The sequence below is a fragment of the Sarcophilus harrisii genome, chromosome 2 (assembly GCF_902635505.1).
Source record: "Sarcophilus harrisii chromosome 2, mSarHar1.11, whole genome shotgun sequence".
Lineage (NCBI taxonomy): Eukaryota > Metazoa > Chordata > Mammalia > Dasyuromorphia > Dasyuridae > Sarcophilus > Sarcophilus harrisii.
The window spans coordinates 288,019,690-288,039,602 of NC_045427.1; the positions used below are offsets into that span (position 1 = coordinate 288,019,690).

The 19,913-nt window shown below is 33.9% G+C and overlaps 1 protein-coding gene across 2 annotated transcripts in view; it reads left to right on the forward strand.

The window, feature by feature from the left end:
* The window catches only part of KCNK10 (potassium two pore domain channel subfamily K member 10), a 161,657-nt gene that overhangs the window by 92,042 nt on the left and 49,702 nt on the right, over positions 1 to 19,913 (forward strand). For both annotated transcript variants that reach the window (XM_031952406.1, XM_012547410.3), the window contains exon 4: positions 1,631 to 1,791. In XM_031952406.1, coding sequence (XP_031808266.1) covers positions 1,631 to 1,791 — 161 coding nt within the window. The remainder of the gene's footprint in view (positions 1 to 1,630; positions 1,792 to 19,913) is intronic.

A 19,913-nucleotide genomic window follows, 5' to 3' on the forward strand; every position in this document is an offset into this window, starting at 1 on the left:
ACAAATGAAGCTCTTACTCAATTTAACATTAAAAATTTATGACACATCTGTTATGTGAGAGGTACTGTGCAAAGCATTAGAAATATAAAGACTAGAAAGACAATTTGGTCCTTAGTCATCAACTTACCACTTTTTATTTTGCAGTTCTAGATCTTTGCTTAGTAATGAAGGAATAAAGCATTTGTTAGGTTTGCTCCAGGTAAAATCATTGGACTAAGCATTGAGGATATAAATAGAAAAGCAAGACAGCTCCTATTTAAAAGAAACTCTAATTCTAATGAAGGAGACAGCACATACCTGTCTTGTTTGTTGTTCCTTAAGGGGAAGGACTCTGATTTCCTCATCTTTGCATATGCTAAAATATCTTGTGCAGTATGTTGATTATAGTTGGTACTTGATACTTGCTTTTCAAATTGAATCAAATTAGACAGTCCTTGCCCTCAAGGAGTTTGTGATCTTTTATATTTCCAGAGGTAGCATTTTATGGTACATTATATTTACAATTTATACAAAAGATTTCTAAATAGTACATTTGTTGTAACTGAGTTTTTAACAGGGATTTACCAAAAATTTAATGCTTTAAAAGTCAAAATGCTCATTTTTTTCATTGTTCATTCCTTGCTGTACAACTTATATGATTGACAGGAATCTTCTGAATCTATGTAAACTTTGGATCTTTGGATAGATTTCAAAGGTGGTCTCTGAATGTAGATAGGAAAAATCATAACTTTATGTCCATCAATTTCATTTTCATTGTAATTCTATATTTTAAAAATGCATTTAAAAAATAGTATTCTGAGAAGGAGTCCATGGGCTTCATCATATTGCCACAGGGCTCCAGGACACAACAGGTTAAGTATCTTGGTTAGAGACTATTGTTTTGTAGGTTTAAAAAAATTACTTACTGGGTAAGTTTTTATAACTAAAGCTCTAAGTAGGCTAAATTCACTAAATCTAGAACCAATTTATTATGTTCCTTCATGCATCTAGTTTATAGGATTAATACATAATAATAGTTGACATTTAATTAAGAATTTTAAAATCTGTGAAATATTTTACATTATCTCCTTTGAATCTTAAATCTCCCAGAGAGGCAATGTAGGTGAGAGGATAGAGTTAGAGTCAGGAAGACCTTGGATTGAGTCCAATCATTAACTGGCTATAGGTAAAAGGTTCTACATAGGTTGCTGAACCCCAGTCATCTTTTTCCTACTATTTAGTGTTGATCTATAATGGCAAGAGAGTATTTTTTCATTGAAAATTCCCTGTACCAATGTCTGTTTTTTAAAAAGTCATTTAAGCTTTCATAATGACTAAAGTTGCAGAGGAGGAAACTAAGAAGAGAGGTGAAGTACATTGCTCTTGATACCAAATAAGATATTCCTTACTCTAAAACTAGTATTCTATGATATTGTGTTGTTAAATAAAATAAGGAAGAAAAATTATTGAGATCATCTATATTGTCTTATGATTTATTTTGTTAAATATTTTAAATGGCAGCGGCAATTTCTGAAGTTCTTAAAATGAAGGATGTAGAATTCTGGACAAAGAATAAAACCGACTATTTTGTTCTTTAGTTTGATTTCTCCGATGCCTTATGCTTCCTTCTCTTTTTCTATTAAAACACTAGGATATGGAAATATTGCTCCAAGCACTGAAGGAGGCAAAATCTTTTGTATATTGTATGCCATCTTTGGAATTCCACTCTTTGGCTTCTTATTGGCGGGAATTGGAGACCAGCTTGGAACTATCTTTGGGAAAAGTATTGCAAGAGTGGAGCAGGTCTTTCGTGTAAGTACTGTCAGACCTCTGTCTCAATTACTTATTACCATGACAACTTTTTAATTCTCCACATCCAGAATCCAGGAAGAACTTTTAGTGGCACATTATGTTTTAATTGAGTAATTTAATTTTATGACCTTATCTTACATAGTTACTAATGCTACAACAGATGTACTGTGTTCATGAGCCTGGAAGTTTAGTAATGTCACATTTCAGAAATACTTTTGTAATGATCTGAACCTGACTCAGGAAGGTCCCTGGAAATTTTGGTCTTATATTAGAATGAAATGAGATAATGATAGGACTATTTAAAAATCAACAAAAAGAAGCTTACTTAACAATAGTATGTAAAGGATACTAAACAAAGCTACTTTATTTAGCTCTGCTCATCTTTAACTGAAAGGTAGGTCAGCAAGGCAGATTATGGGGATTCCCATGACTGAGACATCAGCCAAATATGAAAGGCCCTGACTCCATGTTTATCTTTTAGTAAATAGGAAGCCAAGCCAATGAGCCTTAGTTCCTTGGGGAGTCAATCACAGAATCAGCCTATCCTGAATGAAGGAAAAGTGATGTTTAGGAGGCTAGACTTATCACAACATTTTCTTTAAATAGTGCTTCTGGGCACACAAAAGTGAGTTTAATATTTATTTATCACAACTCCAGAAGTGAAGTTATTTCTTAAAGCAACAGAAAAGACAAATATTTTAGAATAAGATTCTTCCTAGCATCCTTGAAGTCACACGATGTGACTACCTTCTTTAGGGGTAAGAATAAATTTAATAAGAGAATATATACCACATTTTTCATTATTAGTATAATTCTGGATGTCTTTTAAATAGTCAAGATTTTAAAGTGACCTCAGACATTAGCAAGCAATCAATGGCCTTTTGGTTAGTACCAATGGTTATTTATTCGGACTAGAGTTTTCTTCTGCTACAACCAAATATTATTCTCTGATAAAAGCATACAATTAATGTACAGAAATACTGTAATTTTTTTTTTCCTGAAGCACTATGTTGCTGAAGTTTAGGACCTTGTCTTATTTTTAGAATTAGCTACAGACAGTTTCTTTAAATGGGCCAACCTCCAGGGATTGAACTTGCTTTGGAATTTGATGCTGAACACAGATTTTTGGCTTAGTGTACCATCCATTCATGTTTTATCTGAGTAGTTCAGAGAACTGGCTCTTAACAAATCTCAAAATATTTGCCCTGGAGTACTGCTTGCATTACAGGGATGCACCTGATCTCTGTAGTAATCACTGTGGAAACTGTGTGGAGCTCAGCTAAAAGCCTTCTCATTGATGTTCACAGCTTCCTAGAGATATAGCATTTTGAAGAGTCTTTTTGAACTCCTTTAAAAATGAAACCTTCTTCTTTGTAGAGAAGTTTAGGTACCCTCTAAGATCTTTTTCAGTTTTTAAAGTAATTTTTTTATATAAGGGAACAAATCATTAAAAATACATCTATTCAATCAACTAATTAGTATTTTAAAGCACTTACTATGTGTCTTGCACTGTAATTTTAGGAATAAAAATACAGTGGTAAAATAATCCTTACTCAAGGAATTATGAGGCTGCTTTTATTCCCTGTGAATCTATTCCATAATAGATTTCTGAAGACAAAAAGATAGCCAGTATTAATTATCCCCTTAAACCTAAGCATCTAAAAATATCTGTTTTAACTGAAGTTTGAGATGGACATTTATAATCTAGCATTTTATTTTGACTGTAATTCTGGTTGATATGAAGTTTTACTGAAAGGCCTAATTTAATTTATAGTGATGAGGTTTTTTCATATTCTCAAACTGGTTTTGCTAATATAAATAAAACATATTTACTTGTAAAATGCTTCAGCATTATGTTGGAAAATGAAGTGATTAGCATTTAGAGAGAACCGGTAGAATACTTCCTAGCTATGCAAATTATCAACTAACATATGCTCATTACATGTGGAGTTTTGGTAGAAAAGACAAGATCCAATAATTTTCACTGGGGATATTTTAAGTCTATAATAATACCTTTATGTAGCAATTAGGGGTTTACAGAATGTTTCCTTCACAAAGATTTTTCAGAAGTATGGTGAACAAGTATTATTACCTCCATTTTAGAGAGATGATGAAATTTAGGCTTAGAAAAGTTACTTGGCCATAGTCAGACAGCTATTAAGTGACATAGGGAGGACTTGAAGGAAAGTTTCTCCATCATTAATAATCCTTGCATAGCTAGTGTCACGTCCAACATTTGAACCAGAATTTTTTTACTCCAAATTCAGGACTATTCTCACTATATTTTATGCTATCCCCTCCTCCTACCACATACATGTATGAAATAAATAATAATCGAATAATATACTACTCTACTTTACTCATATTTCTTATATTTCTCATCTTCATAACTCAGAGAAAGTGCTGCCTCTTACATAAAGTTGTTCCTAATCCCTTTAGTAGATCCTTCCCTTCCCTCCAATTACCTGGTATTTATTTTGTGTGGAGAAGTAGTGTCAGATAATAGAGAGCTGCCCCTTAAATCTGTTTCAAATCCCACTTCTGGCTGGGCAGGTCACTTCATTATTTCTCAGTGCCCCAGACTAGTAGTATCAAACTTAAGAGGATACAGATCCTTATGGGCTGCATATTGACTTAGAAAACCACATATCAACATTATCTTTATTGTATTTTTATTTATTTTGTTAAACATTTCCCAATTCCAGCGTAACTGGGTTCTGCTGTATTAGAGAGTTTTGTCACGTATCTCTGCTCTAGAACAGTGTTGTCAAGCTCAAATAGAAAATGGGTCACTATTCCATATGTAACAATTTCTGTGACAGCATATTGACTTAGTTTTAAAATGTAATGTTATCTTAGAGCCAGATGAATACTGTTTGACGTTAACTTTTGCCTTAATATTGAATCTGTTTGACATAATGTGTAGACCATCACATGCTACAGAAGCCCTCCAAAACAAGACAGAGTTCTTTCCTGGGTTCATCTACTCTCTGTTATTGGACTTTGGATTAGATTCAGTAGCAGCTGTGTACTTCTTCACAGTGATCAGAGAAAATATTTCGACTGTTTCTTGTGAAATCAAGAGACACCTTTTTTTTTTTCTCCTTCTGTTTCTCCAAGGGTGAGACTTAGATGTTTACTTGCTCTTTGAGCCAGAGGACTGGGTGTGGCTGATTAATGATGATGATGATTGTAATAATAATAACAATGTAAATCATACCAGACTTATAGGTGCCATAATTATTTTGAGACTTCAGAATTTGCCAGCTCCTAAAGGATGGTGACAATTCTAATCTGTTCCTAATAGTCAATTAGTGGATTAATCATTCTGTTCTCTAAGAGGTAATAGGTTCTGTTTGCCAAAGGCATTCTGAGGGCTAGGCTCTATACCAGGCATACTTGAGTATCTCAAGTATGAAAATTGGATCTTGGAAAGAATCATTAGCTTCTTCACATATGCCTCTGAAGTGGCACACAGGAGTGAAGGAGTTAAATTAATTACTGTTTCATGGAAATAAAATCCTTCTTTTAGAAACAGGGTGTTATTTTCAGCTCCGTGTGTTTAACTTCAGCTGCTAGTTCCCATTAGTAAAAAAATGTTCATCAGAGATCAGTTAACACTACCAACCTTATACCCCAATAGGCAGTGGGTACACTTTGATGGGGTGAATTTTTAACACTGAGAGATAACTGACTTTCTGTGAGAGGAAAAAAAAAGAAATATCAATAGTCATTTTTGTAAAATATTTATAACTGTTTCAAGAAGCATATGCAGATATGTATATTTATAGACACAAACTAGTGTCTATGTGAATATGTACATAGTAATTAAAGTGTTAGAGTTATAAAATTCTGAAAGATGCCATATTATAATTAGCATTAGATAATAGAGTGACTGTTTTCATGATGGTCAGAGAGAATCATAGCTCATTTAAGGAACTGTTTTCTTAATTAATCAACCAATCAGCAAGCATTTATTAAACTCGGGGCTAATGCTTTAGGAATATGCTTTAGGAATACATAAGCACTGTACTAATGCTCTGGGAATATAGAGGCAAAACAAAATAGTCCTTTCCTTAACTTACATTCTATCTGGAAAATAATACATTAGAAGATATGAAATAGATAAAAAAAATTTCTAGTGGGAGAAAAGGCATTAGAAACTGGTAGAGGACTAGGAGAGAAATCCCTTAGGAGTTGCATTTTTTACTGAGAATGGAAGGAAATTAGGAATTTAAAAGGTGGAGGTGAGGGAGTGCATTCTAGATATAGGGAACAGCCTGAGCAAAAGCGTGGAGAAGGTAGAGTAAGAGTATATATGTTCAAATTCTGTTTCTGATGTTTACTATTTAGGTAAATTTGGGCAAATCAGTTAATTTCCTGATTTTCCTTATGTGTAAACAAAGGAGTAAGACTAAAAGATTTTGAAGGTATCTTTTAGCTATATATAAAGGATACTCCTATCCTAGGGATCCTATGTGTCAGCTTGGTTGGAAAATAGAATTTGTGAAGGTAGTTATGTGTATTAAATCTGAAAAGGAAGATGAGAGTCAGATTGTGAAGGATGTTCAATGCTAAATAGAGGAATTTTTATTTTATTCCAAAGGCAATTTGAGAGCCATTGTAACTTTTTGAATAAAGGAATAACTTAGACTTGCGGTTTAGGAATATACCTAAAGTATAACCTGTGTAAAGAATGAAGTAGAGAAAGAATAGAGGCATGTAGACCAATTAAGAGGCTTCACAACATTCCAGGTGAGAGGTGATGAATCTGAATTAAATTGACAGCTGAATAAGTGACGAGAAGAAGATGACTATAAAAGATCATAAGGAGTTAGACTTGTCCATATTAGCTAACTGATTGAATGGTGGGGAAGGGAGTAAAATTGAGAGGAAAAATTTGAGGATGACTTCAGTATTGAATATTTAGATGAACATAAGAATGAAGGTACCTTTAATAGAAATAAGAAAATTAGAATGAGGGGGTGAGGTTTTTAGGAGGAAATAAAACAAGTTCTATCTTACATAATGAATTTTGTGTAAAATAAGATACCTTTTGGTTATCCATTGGAAATGTACAATAAGGAGTTAAAAATATGGTATTTGTCCTTAAGAGAAAAAAAGACCAGGCATCTAGAAGTTATCTCCTCCTTGCCTCAGGATTCATTTTCAGGATCTCTCTACCACCTTTAGCACCTCCCACTATGACTAATTTTTGGGGGGAGGGAGAGATAGTCACAGTCCTGTTCCAATTCCTGTCATCTGCCAACTATTTTTCTAGTGCCAGATCATGAAAATTGCCCTAAACCTTAGCAAGCCTCCAGAAAGCATTAAAATACTAGAGTAGAAAGGAACAAAGCCAGTAGCTAAAGCCATACAGCTGCACAGGTTCCTGTTATATAAGCATTATTAATCTAAACTACTCTAAATTATTATAGTAATCTTAGCATAGTCCAAATAACAGGCTTCAGATGGAAGAATCTTTCTTCTGCATTTAGGTTTAAACTATATCTACAAAAACAGGCTGCAGAAAATCCCATGATATCAAGCCATAAAATAGTTTCCTGAGTTGAAATGAGGGGCAGTGATAGTCAGAGAGAGAATTTTTGCTTCTTTTTCCCATTATTTTCAACAAAATGTAATGTCTTGCCATTCTATAGGGCTTGGTTCTCTATGATCATTTTCTTTCTTCCATCCAGCACTTCTTATTTCCCAGTTATCCCATCAATCTTCTTATTTAGGACTCTTCACTTTCAGACAGGTTCTTTTTTTTTAAATTTTCATTTATTTATTTATTTATTTTTCGGGCAGGTTCTTAAAAATGGAGAGCGAGATCTCTTTTAATTGGGCATCAGCTCACTTTATAATTATTACAAGAAATTCTGGAGATTAGGTTCTGAAGAACACTTAAAAAAAAACAAAAAAACAAAACCTAAGTACTTTCACTAATATTCATCCCTTCCACAAGCATATGATCTCAGCCCAGCCCTAACTTTAGCTACACAGGAAGAAATCTAATATAGCTATTATCTCCTCTTTATAGATTTTTCTTTAATGGCTAATTAATAGTGTACCTTTGATGTTTTGTTCTTAAGACTAAGATAATTGCAAGCAACTTTATTGGTTTTTAAAAGTCTTCCCTATTTTTTTTCTAAATAGCTATGCAGCTAACCTAAAACAGAACTGTGGAAATTGTACAATTTTCTCTTTCATCAAAAACATTTAAATTATAGGGATGGAATTTTCAGGATGGCCCTTCTAGATCTTTCTTTTATTAATGGCAGTTTTTGCATTGAAATAATGATCTGGATCCAGGATCATTGCCTCGGGGTGAGCCATCAAGTTGGTTTTAGGGTAACTAGCTGGCATAGTAGATAGACTTTTAGATTTGGAATCAGGAAATCTTAAGTCATACCTAAGCTCAGGTGTCCTACCAGATGCTAGCCATTTGACCCTGGGCAAATCATGTAACTTCTATAAGCCTCAATTTTCTCATATGCAAAATGGGTATGATAATACCTTCCTCACAGGGCTGTTGCAAGGATCAAGTGAAATAACATATAAAGTACTTGAAGTATAATATTATTGCTAGCCCTTGTTTTTATTATTATTTGTGGGAGTGGATTTAGTGAAATACTGACTTTGCTAGGGAACCTTTAGTGTGTTTACCTATCCAATAAGACATTGGAGACAAGTTAGATTGACATTTTCACACCTTATAATGTTTTAAAACTTAGAAATATCTTAGAGTAAGAGTCCATAGAATAATTCCATCTGCAATATCCATGATAGTTGGCTAGTTACTCTTTGCTTGAATAATTCCGTAATGCACCTTTCAGTACTTCATGAATCTTAGAAGAATCTGTTCCATTGATGAGATTCTGTGATTGCTAGAAAGTTCTTTATATTGAACTAAAATCTTCTTTCCTTTTACTTGTACCCCTTGATCTTCATTATGCTCCTTAAAGTCATAGAAAAAGAAAAAGTCTTAGCTTTTTGTCACATGATCATGCTTCATATAGTTGGATTAAGCTAACATGTATACTCTAAGCATTTTTTCATCCATATTCAGCAACCTCAATTTCTTCAACCAATAGTCATGGGACATGGTATTGAGACCCCTCCAATTCCACCTTTGCATGTGCTCTAGTTTGTCAGTTAAATGTAACATACGAGAGAATAGAGCACTAAGAGTATGGTTTGATCAGCACAAAGTATAGTGAGATAATTATCCTTCTGACTAGAATATACTCCCTCATTGCTGCCTGTTGACTATTTCTCTTCCTTCAGGGTCCGTGTATTAATTACTTTTTTCTTAATTTTTCTTAACTCTCCTTCAGGTATTTGATTTTTCAGCCAAAATGACTGTTAGCTAATTTTTTTTACTTCATTCTTTAGAAGTTCTAAGGATACCTTCCATTTTTGTAATATACTAATTCAACACCTATTGAAATCCTTTTCTCCTTTCCAAGTTCCAACTCAGGTATCACTTTCTTTATAAAGATTACCCTTATCTTTCCAGTTGAAAATAATCTCTCTGTCCTCAAATTCTTTTTTCTTAAATAATTATTTCTGCATTATACTTTTTTGCATACACATTATTGTTTTTATTGTTTGTTCTTCACTTACAAAGAGAATAATGACAGAGTTGCATACTCATTGGTCTCACTCTTTTTTTTAAATCATTAAAGGCCAGTGGCAAGACAGAAGTTGATAACATATATTATATCCTTCTTTTTTAGAGGGATTTAAATAGAATATATATAGCAGATCCAGGCTTTGAACCCATATTCTCTGATATCAAATGTAGTGCTTTTTCACAGTGTCTACTTGAAGAGAAGAACTGTGTTCTTTTTTTATTTTTATTTTTAGTGACTGGAACAATTCTTCACACATAGTATGCACTATTGATAGATGTTTTCTGCATTCCCTAGCTCTAACACAGGGACTTGTAGATAGTAAACATTTGATATATGTTTGAATGAAAATGAATCACTACAATATTTTATCTTGTTAGTTTTAGATCTTTCATAAAGTACTCAATTTTGAAATCTTTATAGATGCTTTACATAAAAGAACTTTCCTCCCTTTGCTATATCATCTTTTCCTTCTATTTAGCAATGACCTTTGCCCCTTCTCCCCTCTCCCCCCAACTTCATATAGCCTTTTTACTAATGGAGTTGTAGCTTCACATTTGATATAAACCTGAGGGTTCAAATATATACAGTTCTTTTTATTAAAATATTCCAATAACTCTATTTAAATGCATTTTCCAAGGGTGGTTAAAGAGTAGTAAAAGCCATCAGCAAAGAAGTTAAAAGCAGTGGCAAGGAGATTCCCTAAGGTCTCAAGTGCTCTCTATCATACTTTTAAAAACTTCTTTTACATTCTTCTTGCTCAGGGATGTGTACCAGGTCAGTTTATTTGGGAGTAAAGTTAACTCACTCTGGCCCAGATCTATATCCCAGTATGCTTGTTTTAAAAAAATCCCAGCTAGTGTTGGAGGAAATGTAAGGGCTAAATATCTCTGCTTCTATTCTGCCAGTATTTGCCCTACAGTAGCATTTATCATGTATTATTTTGCACCTAAATTATGAACTCTGGAAAGGCAAATGTCAAGGAGCAGCATGGACCTACTTCATAAATCATTTGTGCATTATGCATTTAATTTGACACGATGTCTTAAGGACAAAATGTAGAAAGGGATATTTACTCATTTCAAAGTCATGACAAGAAAATGCACCACAGTCAATCAACAAGCACTTGTTTGCCATATGCTAGGCACTATGCTAAGTGCTGAAGATATAAATCAAGGCAAAAATAGTCCCTGCCCTCAAGGAGCTCAAATTCTGAAGAAGTATACAACAAGAACAGGTTCCATACAAGATGTTTACAGAATATATGAGATAATCTGAAAGGTACTAACAACTGGAGAAATTAGGAAGGGCTTCTTTTAGAAGGTAGAGTTTGAGATAAAACTGGGAAGATAAGGGTAATCTTTATAAAGGTGATACTTGAGTTGGAACTTGGAAGGGAGAAAAGGATTTCAATAAGTGTTGAATTAGTATATTACAAAGGAATGCTAAGAAAGTAAGAAGAAAAAGCCTTCTAGTCAGTGCAAAGGTACAAAGATGGTAGATAAAGTGTCATGTGTCAAAATCAGTGAATAAGTCAGCTTAGTTAGAGCATACAATATGTGGAAAATAATAAAGGATCCTGGAAAGATAAGATGGCCTCAGGTTGTAAAGCTCTTTAAATACCTAATAGACTATTTTGTATAGCATCAGGGTGGAGGAAGAGTTGGGAGTTGGAAAAAACTGAGAAAATGAGATCTTTTAGAAGGTTATTATAACAGCAGAGTGAGAGGTCACAACGGTCTAAGATGTCAGTGTGTCCGTGAATGGAGAAAAGGAAAAAAATAAAATAAGAGAAAGATACAACTAGAGTCATTTTAACAAAAATGTTAACATATTACCTACAAAGAACTGAGTTGGCGTAGAAGAGATATAAAATTTAGATAACATCTATTTGCTTATGACCAGGTAGCTGTTCTATATTGTCCCTTTGTCTACCTCATCTCCATATTTTATTTGATCTATCTGGACACTATAACTGTCATAGCTAGGACATTTTATGCAGCTAAGGTAATTATTCAAATTACTGGGGAGAATATTTATTTCATTGGAGTAAGGAGACAGTACATTAGAGTAAAAAAGGGTACTTTCTCTAGAGTCAGAGGACATGGATTCAAATTCCATACCTGTAGTTTTACTGCTTTTGGCACCTTAGACAAGGTATTTAACATTCTATAGCTTAAGATTTCCCATTCATCCCATCTTGAATGAAGCATTGGACTAGATGACTTTTATGGTCCCTTCCAAATCTAGATAAGTGAACCTGTGATAAATCTAGATAATTACCTCATTTTCCCCCTTAGTTTGACTGTGGGGATCTAAAATTTAAGTGCATAGACACTAAGATTTAAATTTCCTATAAGAGAAACAAAAAATGTGTAACCTGAAGTTTCATTTTTGAGAGATATCAATTCTACCTCCCTTTAAGGACCATTTAGTAACCTGAATATAAACTCCTGTTTTTGCTGGCCTTCATTTAGCTTGCTGCCATTCCTAAATAGTCCCTTGGGAGCTACTTTAAGAACTGCTGCTGCCTTGGTTGCTTTGAGTGAGTTAAAAAAAAGTCTCTGCAGGTATTATTTGGGTTGTAAAGAAAATGGCCATTACTGCAGTATAATTGAGTGTGGAGAAATGCTTGCTGCACCATCCAAATCAGGCTGACTATTACTCAATAATTGGCAACTGTAATTTATAAAGCTCTTCTAGCTAACCTAAAATACAGGTCTTTAAGAGCTGTATATTACTTCTCATTAATCATATAGTAAAGCAGACCAGAGTAGTAAAAAGAACATATAATAGAGGAAGAATGGTTTTGATCATATATATAGGGTTTGACCATATAACTAGGGTTTTGACCCAGGATATTAGCATTGGAGATGGGGTATGACACCCTATCTATGGTAATATGGAGACCACCATCCATACATCTCATATGGAAGCAATTGCCATCCCTGCATCTTATACTCAGTGTTCTGTTATCTATACTGAAAAATCCAGTTATTCTTTTCCCCATTAAACTGTCCTCTGTATCATTACTGCTATTGTCTTTGTCTCAGATTATAAAATTCATAATAATTGCCTGAGTCATAGCTCTGCCACTAAATCTATCTATGAAATTATAGTTCAGTATTTTAACATATATTGTGCTTAGCTTTGTCCTCTGTAAAATGAAAGAATTGGGACTAGATAATATTAATTAGATGATGATTGCTAAGACTTAAAAATTTAAAGAAGAATTTAAAGAAGGTATTAGTCATTGATCAATTAATTTAATTAACAAACATTTTATTAAGGACTTATTATGTGTCAAAGATTGTGCCAGTAAATGGGGATGTGAAGACAAAAGCACAATAGTAATTGCATTCAGGGAGCATAATTTCATTTGGGAAGAGATTATGTACACATGTAAGTATATATCAAATATGAAAAAGTATTTTTAGTCTATAGAGGAATTGACAACTGCAGAGATCAGGAAGTGCCTCTGTGGTAAGAGCAAGATTTGCTATGTAGGCTAGATTAGTTTTTCCTTAAAATACATTAAAGCTATCAGCAAGACTTAACTGATTCAGGGAACTAAGGTTCAGGGAGTTGCTGTTGCTTCCTAGTGGCCTAAATTCAATTAACTATGTCCTTAAAGATACAGGAATTACTTTTCCTCAACTGTCCTACTGACATGGCTGACACAGTCTGAAAAGCTGTGTTAAATTGTATCATTGCTGTAACCTTACTGAATACCCTCTTTTCCCCCTTTCTACCTTTAAATGAATTTCCTTTTGTTAATTGTTAAATGGGCCTCAAGCAACTAGGTAGCACAGTGAATAGAGCACCAGTCCTGGAGTTAGGAAGATTTATCTTACTGAGTTCAAATCTGGCTTCAGATACCTTTTAGTGTATTACTCTGAGTGGTCATCAGTGTCCTCAATTGTAAAATTATCTGAAGAAGGAAATGTCAAACCATTGAAGTAGCTTTACCAAGAAAACCTCAAATGGGTCAAGAAGAGTCAAACATGTTTGAAATGACTGAACATCAATATGGTCTCATTCTCACCTGAAGCACCAAAATGACTTGAATCGAGCCCTGACTACAATAGTCTCATGAAAAGATGATATTTGAGCTTAGTTTTCTAGGAAGCTAAGAGGCAGAGATAAGAGAGAAATGCATTCTAGCCATGGGAGATTAGATTTGGGGATGTTTCATGATAGTGTTCAGGCTATGGGAGAAAGAGGGAACAGAGATTACTGTGATATTTTTGAGAAACTACTTTCTGTACTTGGTGCATGGGAATTCAGGAATGTAGAAAGTATTTTAAATTATTTTAGAAGAAACGATTAACTTCTTTATAGATATACACTGAAAACTGGACAATATAACATTAAGACTTTGGCTTTGTGTATTAAATGACCTACCTGATTGTTATTTTAATGAATTTAAGTTGTTTTGATATAAAATAGTGTCTTATACATTCTTAAATGGGAAAAAACACAAGACAAAACAAAACAAACAAACAAACAAAAAACTTTTCTGGGTTCATTTTGTGGAACTCCTTGATTTTTCAGCACTCCAGCATTAGGACAGCTCCCCAGTGCTGAAGAGGGCCAGGTAATTTTAATTTGCACAGAGTAGTAATGTATTTACATAGGAAAGTCAAAATGGGGGCTTCCCTTTCTGATGTCACAAGCAGAGATATGCACCAATCATCAAGCTTACACAAAAAATAGAAGTTTTTGGTCTGGCAGATTCCAGAAAAAGGACAAGGAGCTAAAAAGAGGATGTGGATAGAGAAAAGGGAGAAAAGGTTAGAGAAAAAGCTAGGTCTGAAAATCAGTGGGTTTTCTTTTTAAATTTTATGATGATAATGGCTAATGTATCTTCTAGATTGAAAATTATATGGTTTAAAATGGCTCTGGATTGTTTTCAAAATCTTTTGTAGGTGTGAACTTGGCTGGTTTAAGCACTGACCAACATTTTTTTAAAAAGCCCAGATTATTCAAAACTAAAAAGAGGCAACTGGAAAGAGAATCTACAAAGATTCTAAGTTTAAAAGTCACTTGGAAAGTTAATCTGACTGGTCTAAATGATGTTTGCAGCAGTGGACTTAGTTCCAGACAGCTTAGTATAATGGATAGAGATCCAAAAAGACCTGGGTTCATATCTTACCTCTGGCATGTACTAATGGTGTTTTCCTGAGCCAGCCACTGAATTGCTCAATGTTGTAGGCAAGTCTTTTTTTTATTATAGCTTTTTATTTACAAGATATATGCATGGGTAATTTTTCAGCATTGACAATTGCAAAACCTTTCGTTCCAACTTTTCCCCTCCTTTCCCCCACCCCTTTCCCCAGATGGCAGGTTAACCAATACATGTTAAATATGTTCAAGTATAAGTTAGATACAATATATGTATACATGTCCATAGTTATTTTGCGGTACAAAAGAATCAGACTTTGAAATAGTGTACAATTATTAGCCTGTGAAGGAAATCAGAAATGCAGGTAGACAAAAATAGAGGGATTGGGAATTCTATGTAGTGGTTCATAGTCTTCTCTCAGAGTTTTTTCTCTGGGTGTGGCTGGTTCAATTCATTACTGCTCTATTGGAACTGATTTGGTTCATCTCATCCTTGAAGAGGACCAGGTCCATCAGAATTGATCATCATATACTATTGTTGTTGAAGTATACAATGGTCTCCTGGTCCTGCTCATTTCACTTAGCATCAGTTCATGTAAGTCTCTCCAGGCCTTTCTGAAATCATCCTGCTGGTCATTTCTTACTGAACAATAATATTCCGTAATATTCATATACCACAAATTATTCAGCTATTCTCCAATTGATGGGCTCAATTGGAACTCAGTTTCCAGTTTCTGGCTACTACAAATGGGGCTGCTACAAACATTCTTTAGGCTAGTCTTTAGATTATAAATGCCAATAATGGAAGAAAAATTTTCTTCCCTAGCAAGCTTCCTATTTGAACAAAATCATAGATCCATTTCATATACCTATAGAGATAGATAGAGTTCCTTATGTGGAGAAACAGGAGAGTGACCCAGATGATTGGTGACTATTCTTCTTGACAATTGCTTGAAGTTGTCTCCAAAGTCTCTGAAAGAAAGTCAGGTAAATGAGTTATTAAGCATCTTTGGTTTTGTTCCAAAGAATATGACTTAGGGATAATAGAAAGAAATTATATTTAGATTACATATAAGGAAAAGTTAAAAAACTTCCTAACAGCTAGAAGCCAAGATACAGTGGGCTCAGGAGAAAGTTGCTTCCCTCTTTTAAAAATTCTTTATTTTTATTTTATTTTTAACTTTAATTATTCAAAAATTCTTTAACTTTAATTAAAATTAATTAATTTAGAAATTATATTGATAAGCTTATTATCCAGTGCTTAACAGAGTGGTTGACATATAGTAAGTGGATAATTAAGAAATATTGATTGATTGAATTTAATAAATATCAACAAAGGAAAACATATAAACAAAAAAAGAGACTTTCTTTGAAACTTTTTATGTAAACTTTTGTTATGTATAGTGTTTTCCACTAAGGGTAGCTTTAAAAAAAGATTAACTTTTAACATGGTAGTTCCAACACTTTTCAACTTTTTTTTCTTTCAAATTTATGAAATGCCTACTATATGCCTGGCACTGGGCTCAATGCTTCACAAATGTTATCTCATTTAATCTTCACAAAAACCCTGGGCCCTTATTGCCTCTCACAATAGACTCCAATTTAGCATCAAGTCTCTGGTCACTCTAGACACCCTCTAGATGCTAAAAGCAATTTTCTTTAAATGCAGATATGACTATATCTCTCTCTACTCAATCAATTCCAGTGGTTTCTTTTTGCTACTGGGATAAAAAGTGAAACCATTCTATTTATCTTTTTAAAGCCCTTAATTGTCTTACCCCAACCTATTTTTCAGCATCCTTGGATCTTACTTCCCCTTCACACATTCTGTGACTTAGTTACACTGGCCTACTTGTTTCATACAATACTCTATCAATCAGTTTCTTGCCTTTACCCAAAAAAATTCTACATGACTAGAACTTCTGCATCATATAGTCCCTTTCTTCCTTTTACAAATAATGTAACTACTATTTTATGCATGAAACCTTTTTTATATCTCCTCAAATGCTAGATCTCTCCCTCCCAAACTACCTTATATTGAACTATTAGACCTCTGAATCAATGGCATCAATGCAGGTTTTCAGATCTTGCAGTCTACAGACATCAAGGATGACTTGAAAGGTCATTTGGAAAGGTTTATTGCACTAGGATGTGAGGGGAACCTCAGCAAATCAGGAGTGGGCTTTGGGAGCCACTGTATTAGCAATGTGGTAGCAGCAACTTCTGGACATTTCAGCCCATAGGAGTCAAACAGCTGATAAGAAGGAGATTATAGAGAATTCCTTTGCTAGCACTCTGTTGCTTTGCCCATACTCTGATCTTGGTTGGCTCACAGTCCCAGGGTGATGAGGAGCACTACCACATTGGAACTTATAGCCAGAGTGGATTGAAGATGTTTTTCAAAGATCCAAGGAAGAAAAGAATAATTATGGCCACTCTCAGATCAGAAGATAGGTCAGAAGAGTAGTAAACACACTTCTTATTGCATTATACCACCTCAAAAGAATTGAAAACTTACAGGTCCAGAGAAGAATCTCTGCAAACAGCTGCACAAAACCCTTAAAGCTTGGGACATTGCATTCTCCACCCTGGAAACAGATCTCTACTTTAACAAAAAGTTAAATGCTAATAAATAAATTGTAGAAAATGAGCCAGCAAAAGAAAAAAGATTCTGAGCGTAGAAAGTTACTATGGTGACAAAGAAGATCAAAACACACACTCAGAAGATGATAACAAAGTCAAAGTTCCTATACCTAAAGCCTCCAAGAAAAATAAGAATTGGTCTTAGGCCATGAAAGAACTCAAAAGGGATTTTGAAATCAAAGAAAAGAGGTAAAGGAAAAATTGGGATGAGAAATGAGAGTGATGCAAAAGGAAGCACTAAAAACTAATGACAAAAAGAATGACAAAATCAAAATTGGCTAAATGGAAAATGAGGTTTGAAAGCTCAGTGAGGAAAATAATTTCTTAAAAATTAAAATTGAACAAATGGAAACTAATGACTTTATGAAAAATCAAGATACAATAAAACAAAACCAAAAGAATGAAAAATTAGAAGACAACATGAAATATTTTATTGGAAAAATAACTGATCTGGAAAATAGATTCCAGAGAAATAATAGGAAAATTACTAGATTAATTGAATGCCATGATAAAAAGGAACCTAGACATCATCTTTCAAGAAACTATCAAAGAAAACTGTCCTCATATTCTAAAATCAGAAGGTAAATAAAAAATTTAAAGAATCCACTGATGATCTCCTGAAAGAGATCTCAAGATGAAAACTTCAAGCCAAATTCTAGAACTCCCAGGTCAAGGAGAAAATATTATAAATCTCCAGAAAGAAACAATTCCAGTATGTCAGAGCCACAGTCAGTATAACACAAGATTTAGTAGCTTTTGCATTAAAAGATCAGAGAGCTTAGAATATGACATTCTGGAGAGCCAATTACAACCAAGAGTCTCCTATTCAGCAAAACTGAGTATTTCCTTCAAGGGAAAAGATAGAAATTCAGTTAAATAGAGGACTTTCAACCATTCATGATGAAAAGGCTAGAGCTGAATAGAAAATTTGACTTTCAAATACAGGACTCACAAGAAGCAGAAGGAGGTAATCAGGAATGGGAAATCATAAGGGACTTAATAAGATTGATCTTTTTATATTCCTACATGAGAAGATGATATTTGTAACTCATAAAAACTTTCTTATTATTAGGTCAGCTAAAAGGAGTATATATAGATAAAGTACTGGCTTGAGTTGAATATGAAGGGATAATAGCTAACAAAATAAAGAAGTGAGAAAGGAATGCTTGGGAGAAAGGGAAAAGGATAGGTGAAATGATATTATTATCTGCCATAAAAGAGGCAAGAAAAAGCTTTTATAGTGGAAGCGGAAAAAGAAAGGGGAGGGAGAGTAAGTGAACCTTACTCTCATCAGAATTGGCTCAAAAAGGAAATAACATACACACTCAATATGTATATAGAAATTGTTTCCCTGCAGGAAAGGACAAAAAGAAGGGCAATCGAGAAGGGATAACAGTAGGAAGGACATAGTGGGGGGAGGGGATGGTCACAAGCAAAACACTTTTGAGGAGGGACAGGATGAAAGGAGCGAGAGAATAGAATAAATAGGGGGAAATACAGTTAGCAATAGCAATTTAAAAAATTTATTTTGAAGTAGGTTTCTTTAACGAAGGTCTCCTTTCTCAAATGTGTAGGATACTGAATGAAATTAAAAAAACAAAAAACAAAACCAAGTCATTTCTTAATTGATAAATGATCAAAAGATATGAAGTTTTCAAGTTATTTATACCATATAAAAATACTCCAACTCACTATTGTTTGAAGCAATGCAAATTAAAACAATTCTGAAGTGCTACCTCATACTAGCCTCATACTAGGGCCAGAAAAGGAAAATGATAAATGTTGGAGGGAATGTGGAAAAAATGAGACATTAATGCATTATTTGTAGAATTGTGAATTGATTCAAGTATTCTGTAGAGCAATTGTAGAGCTACTCCCAAAGGACTATTTGCATACCCTTTAACCTAACAATACCACTACAAGACATGTATCCCAAACGAGATTTTTAAAAAAGGAAAAGGACCTATATATACAAAATTATTTATAGCAGCTCTTTTTTCAGGGCAAAGAGTTGGAAATTAAAGGGATACTCATCAATTGGAGAATGGCTGGATAAAATATGGTATGTGATTATGATGGAATACTATTGTTCTATAAGAAATGATGAACAGTGTGTTCTCAGAAAAACCTGGAAAGTCCTCCATGAGCTCATGAAAAGTGAAATGTACTGTGTACAAACTAATAGCAATATTGTGGGATGATCAGCTGTGAATGTCATGCTATTAATAATTGTGTCTGAATACAGATTGAAGCATACTTTTTTTAAACTTTATTTTTCTTGAGGATTTTTTTGGAGGGAGGGGAGATCTATGTTTTTTTTTGCAATATGACTTCTTATGGAAATGTTTTTCATAGCTTCACATGGCTTTCTCAATGGGGGTGGGGAGGGAGGGAGAGAATCTGGAACTCATAGTTTTTTTTTTTTAATTTAATAGCCTTTTATTTACAGGTTATATGCATAGGTAACTTTACTACATTAACAATTGCCAAACCTCTTGTTCCAATTTTTCACCTCTTACCCCCAACTCCCTCCCCCAGATGGCAGGATGACCAGTAGATGTTAAATATATTAAAATATAAATTAGATATACAATAAGTATACATGACCAAACCATTATTTTGCTGTACAAAAAGAATCAGACTCTGAAATATTGTACAATTAGCTTGTGAAGGAAATAAAAAATGCAGGTGGGCATAAATATAGGGATTGAGAGTTCA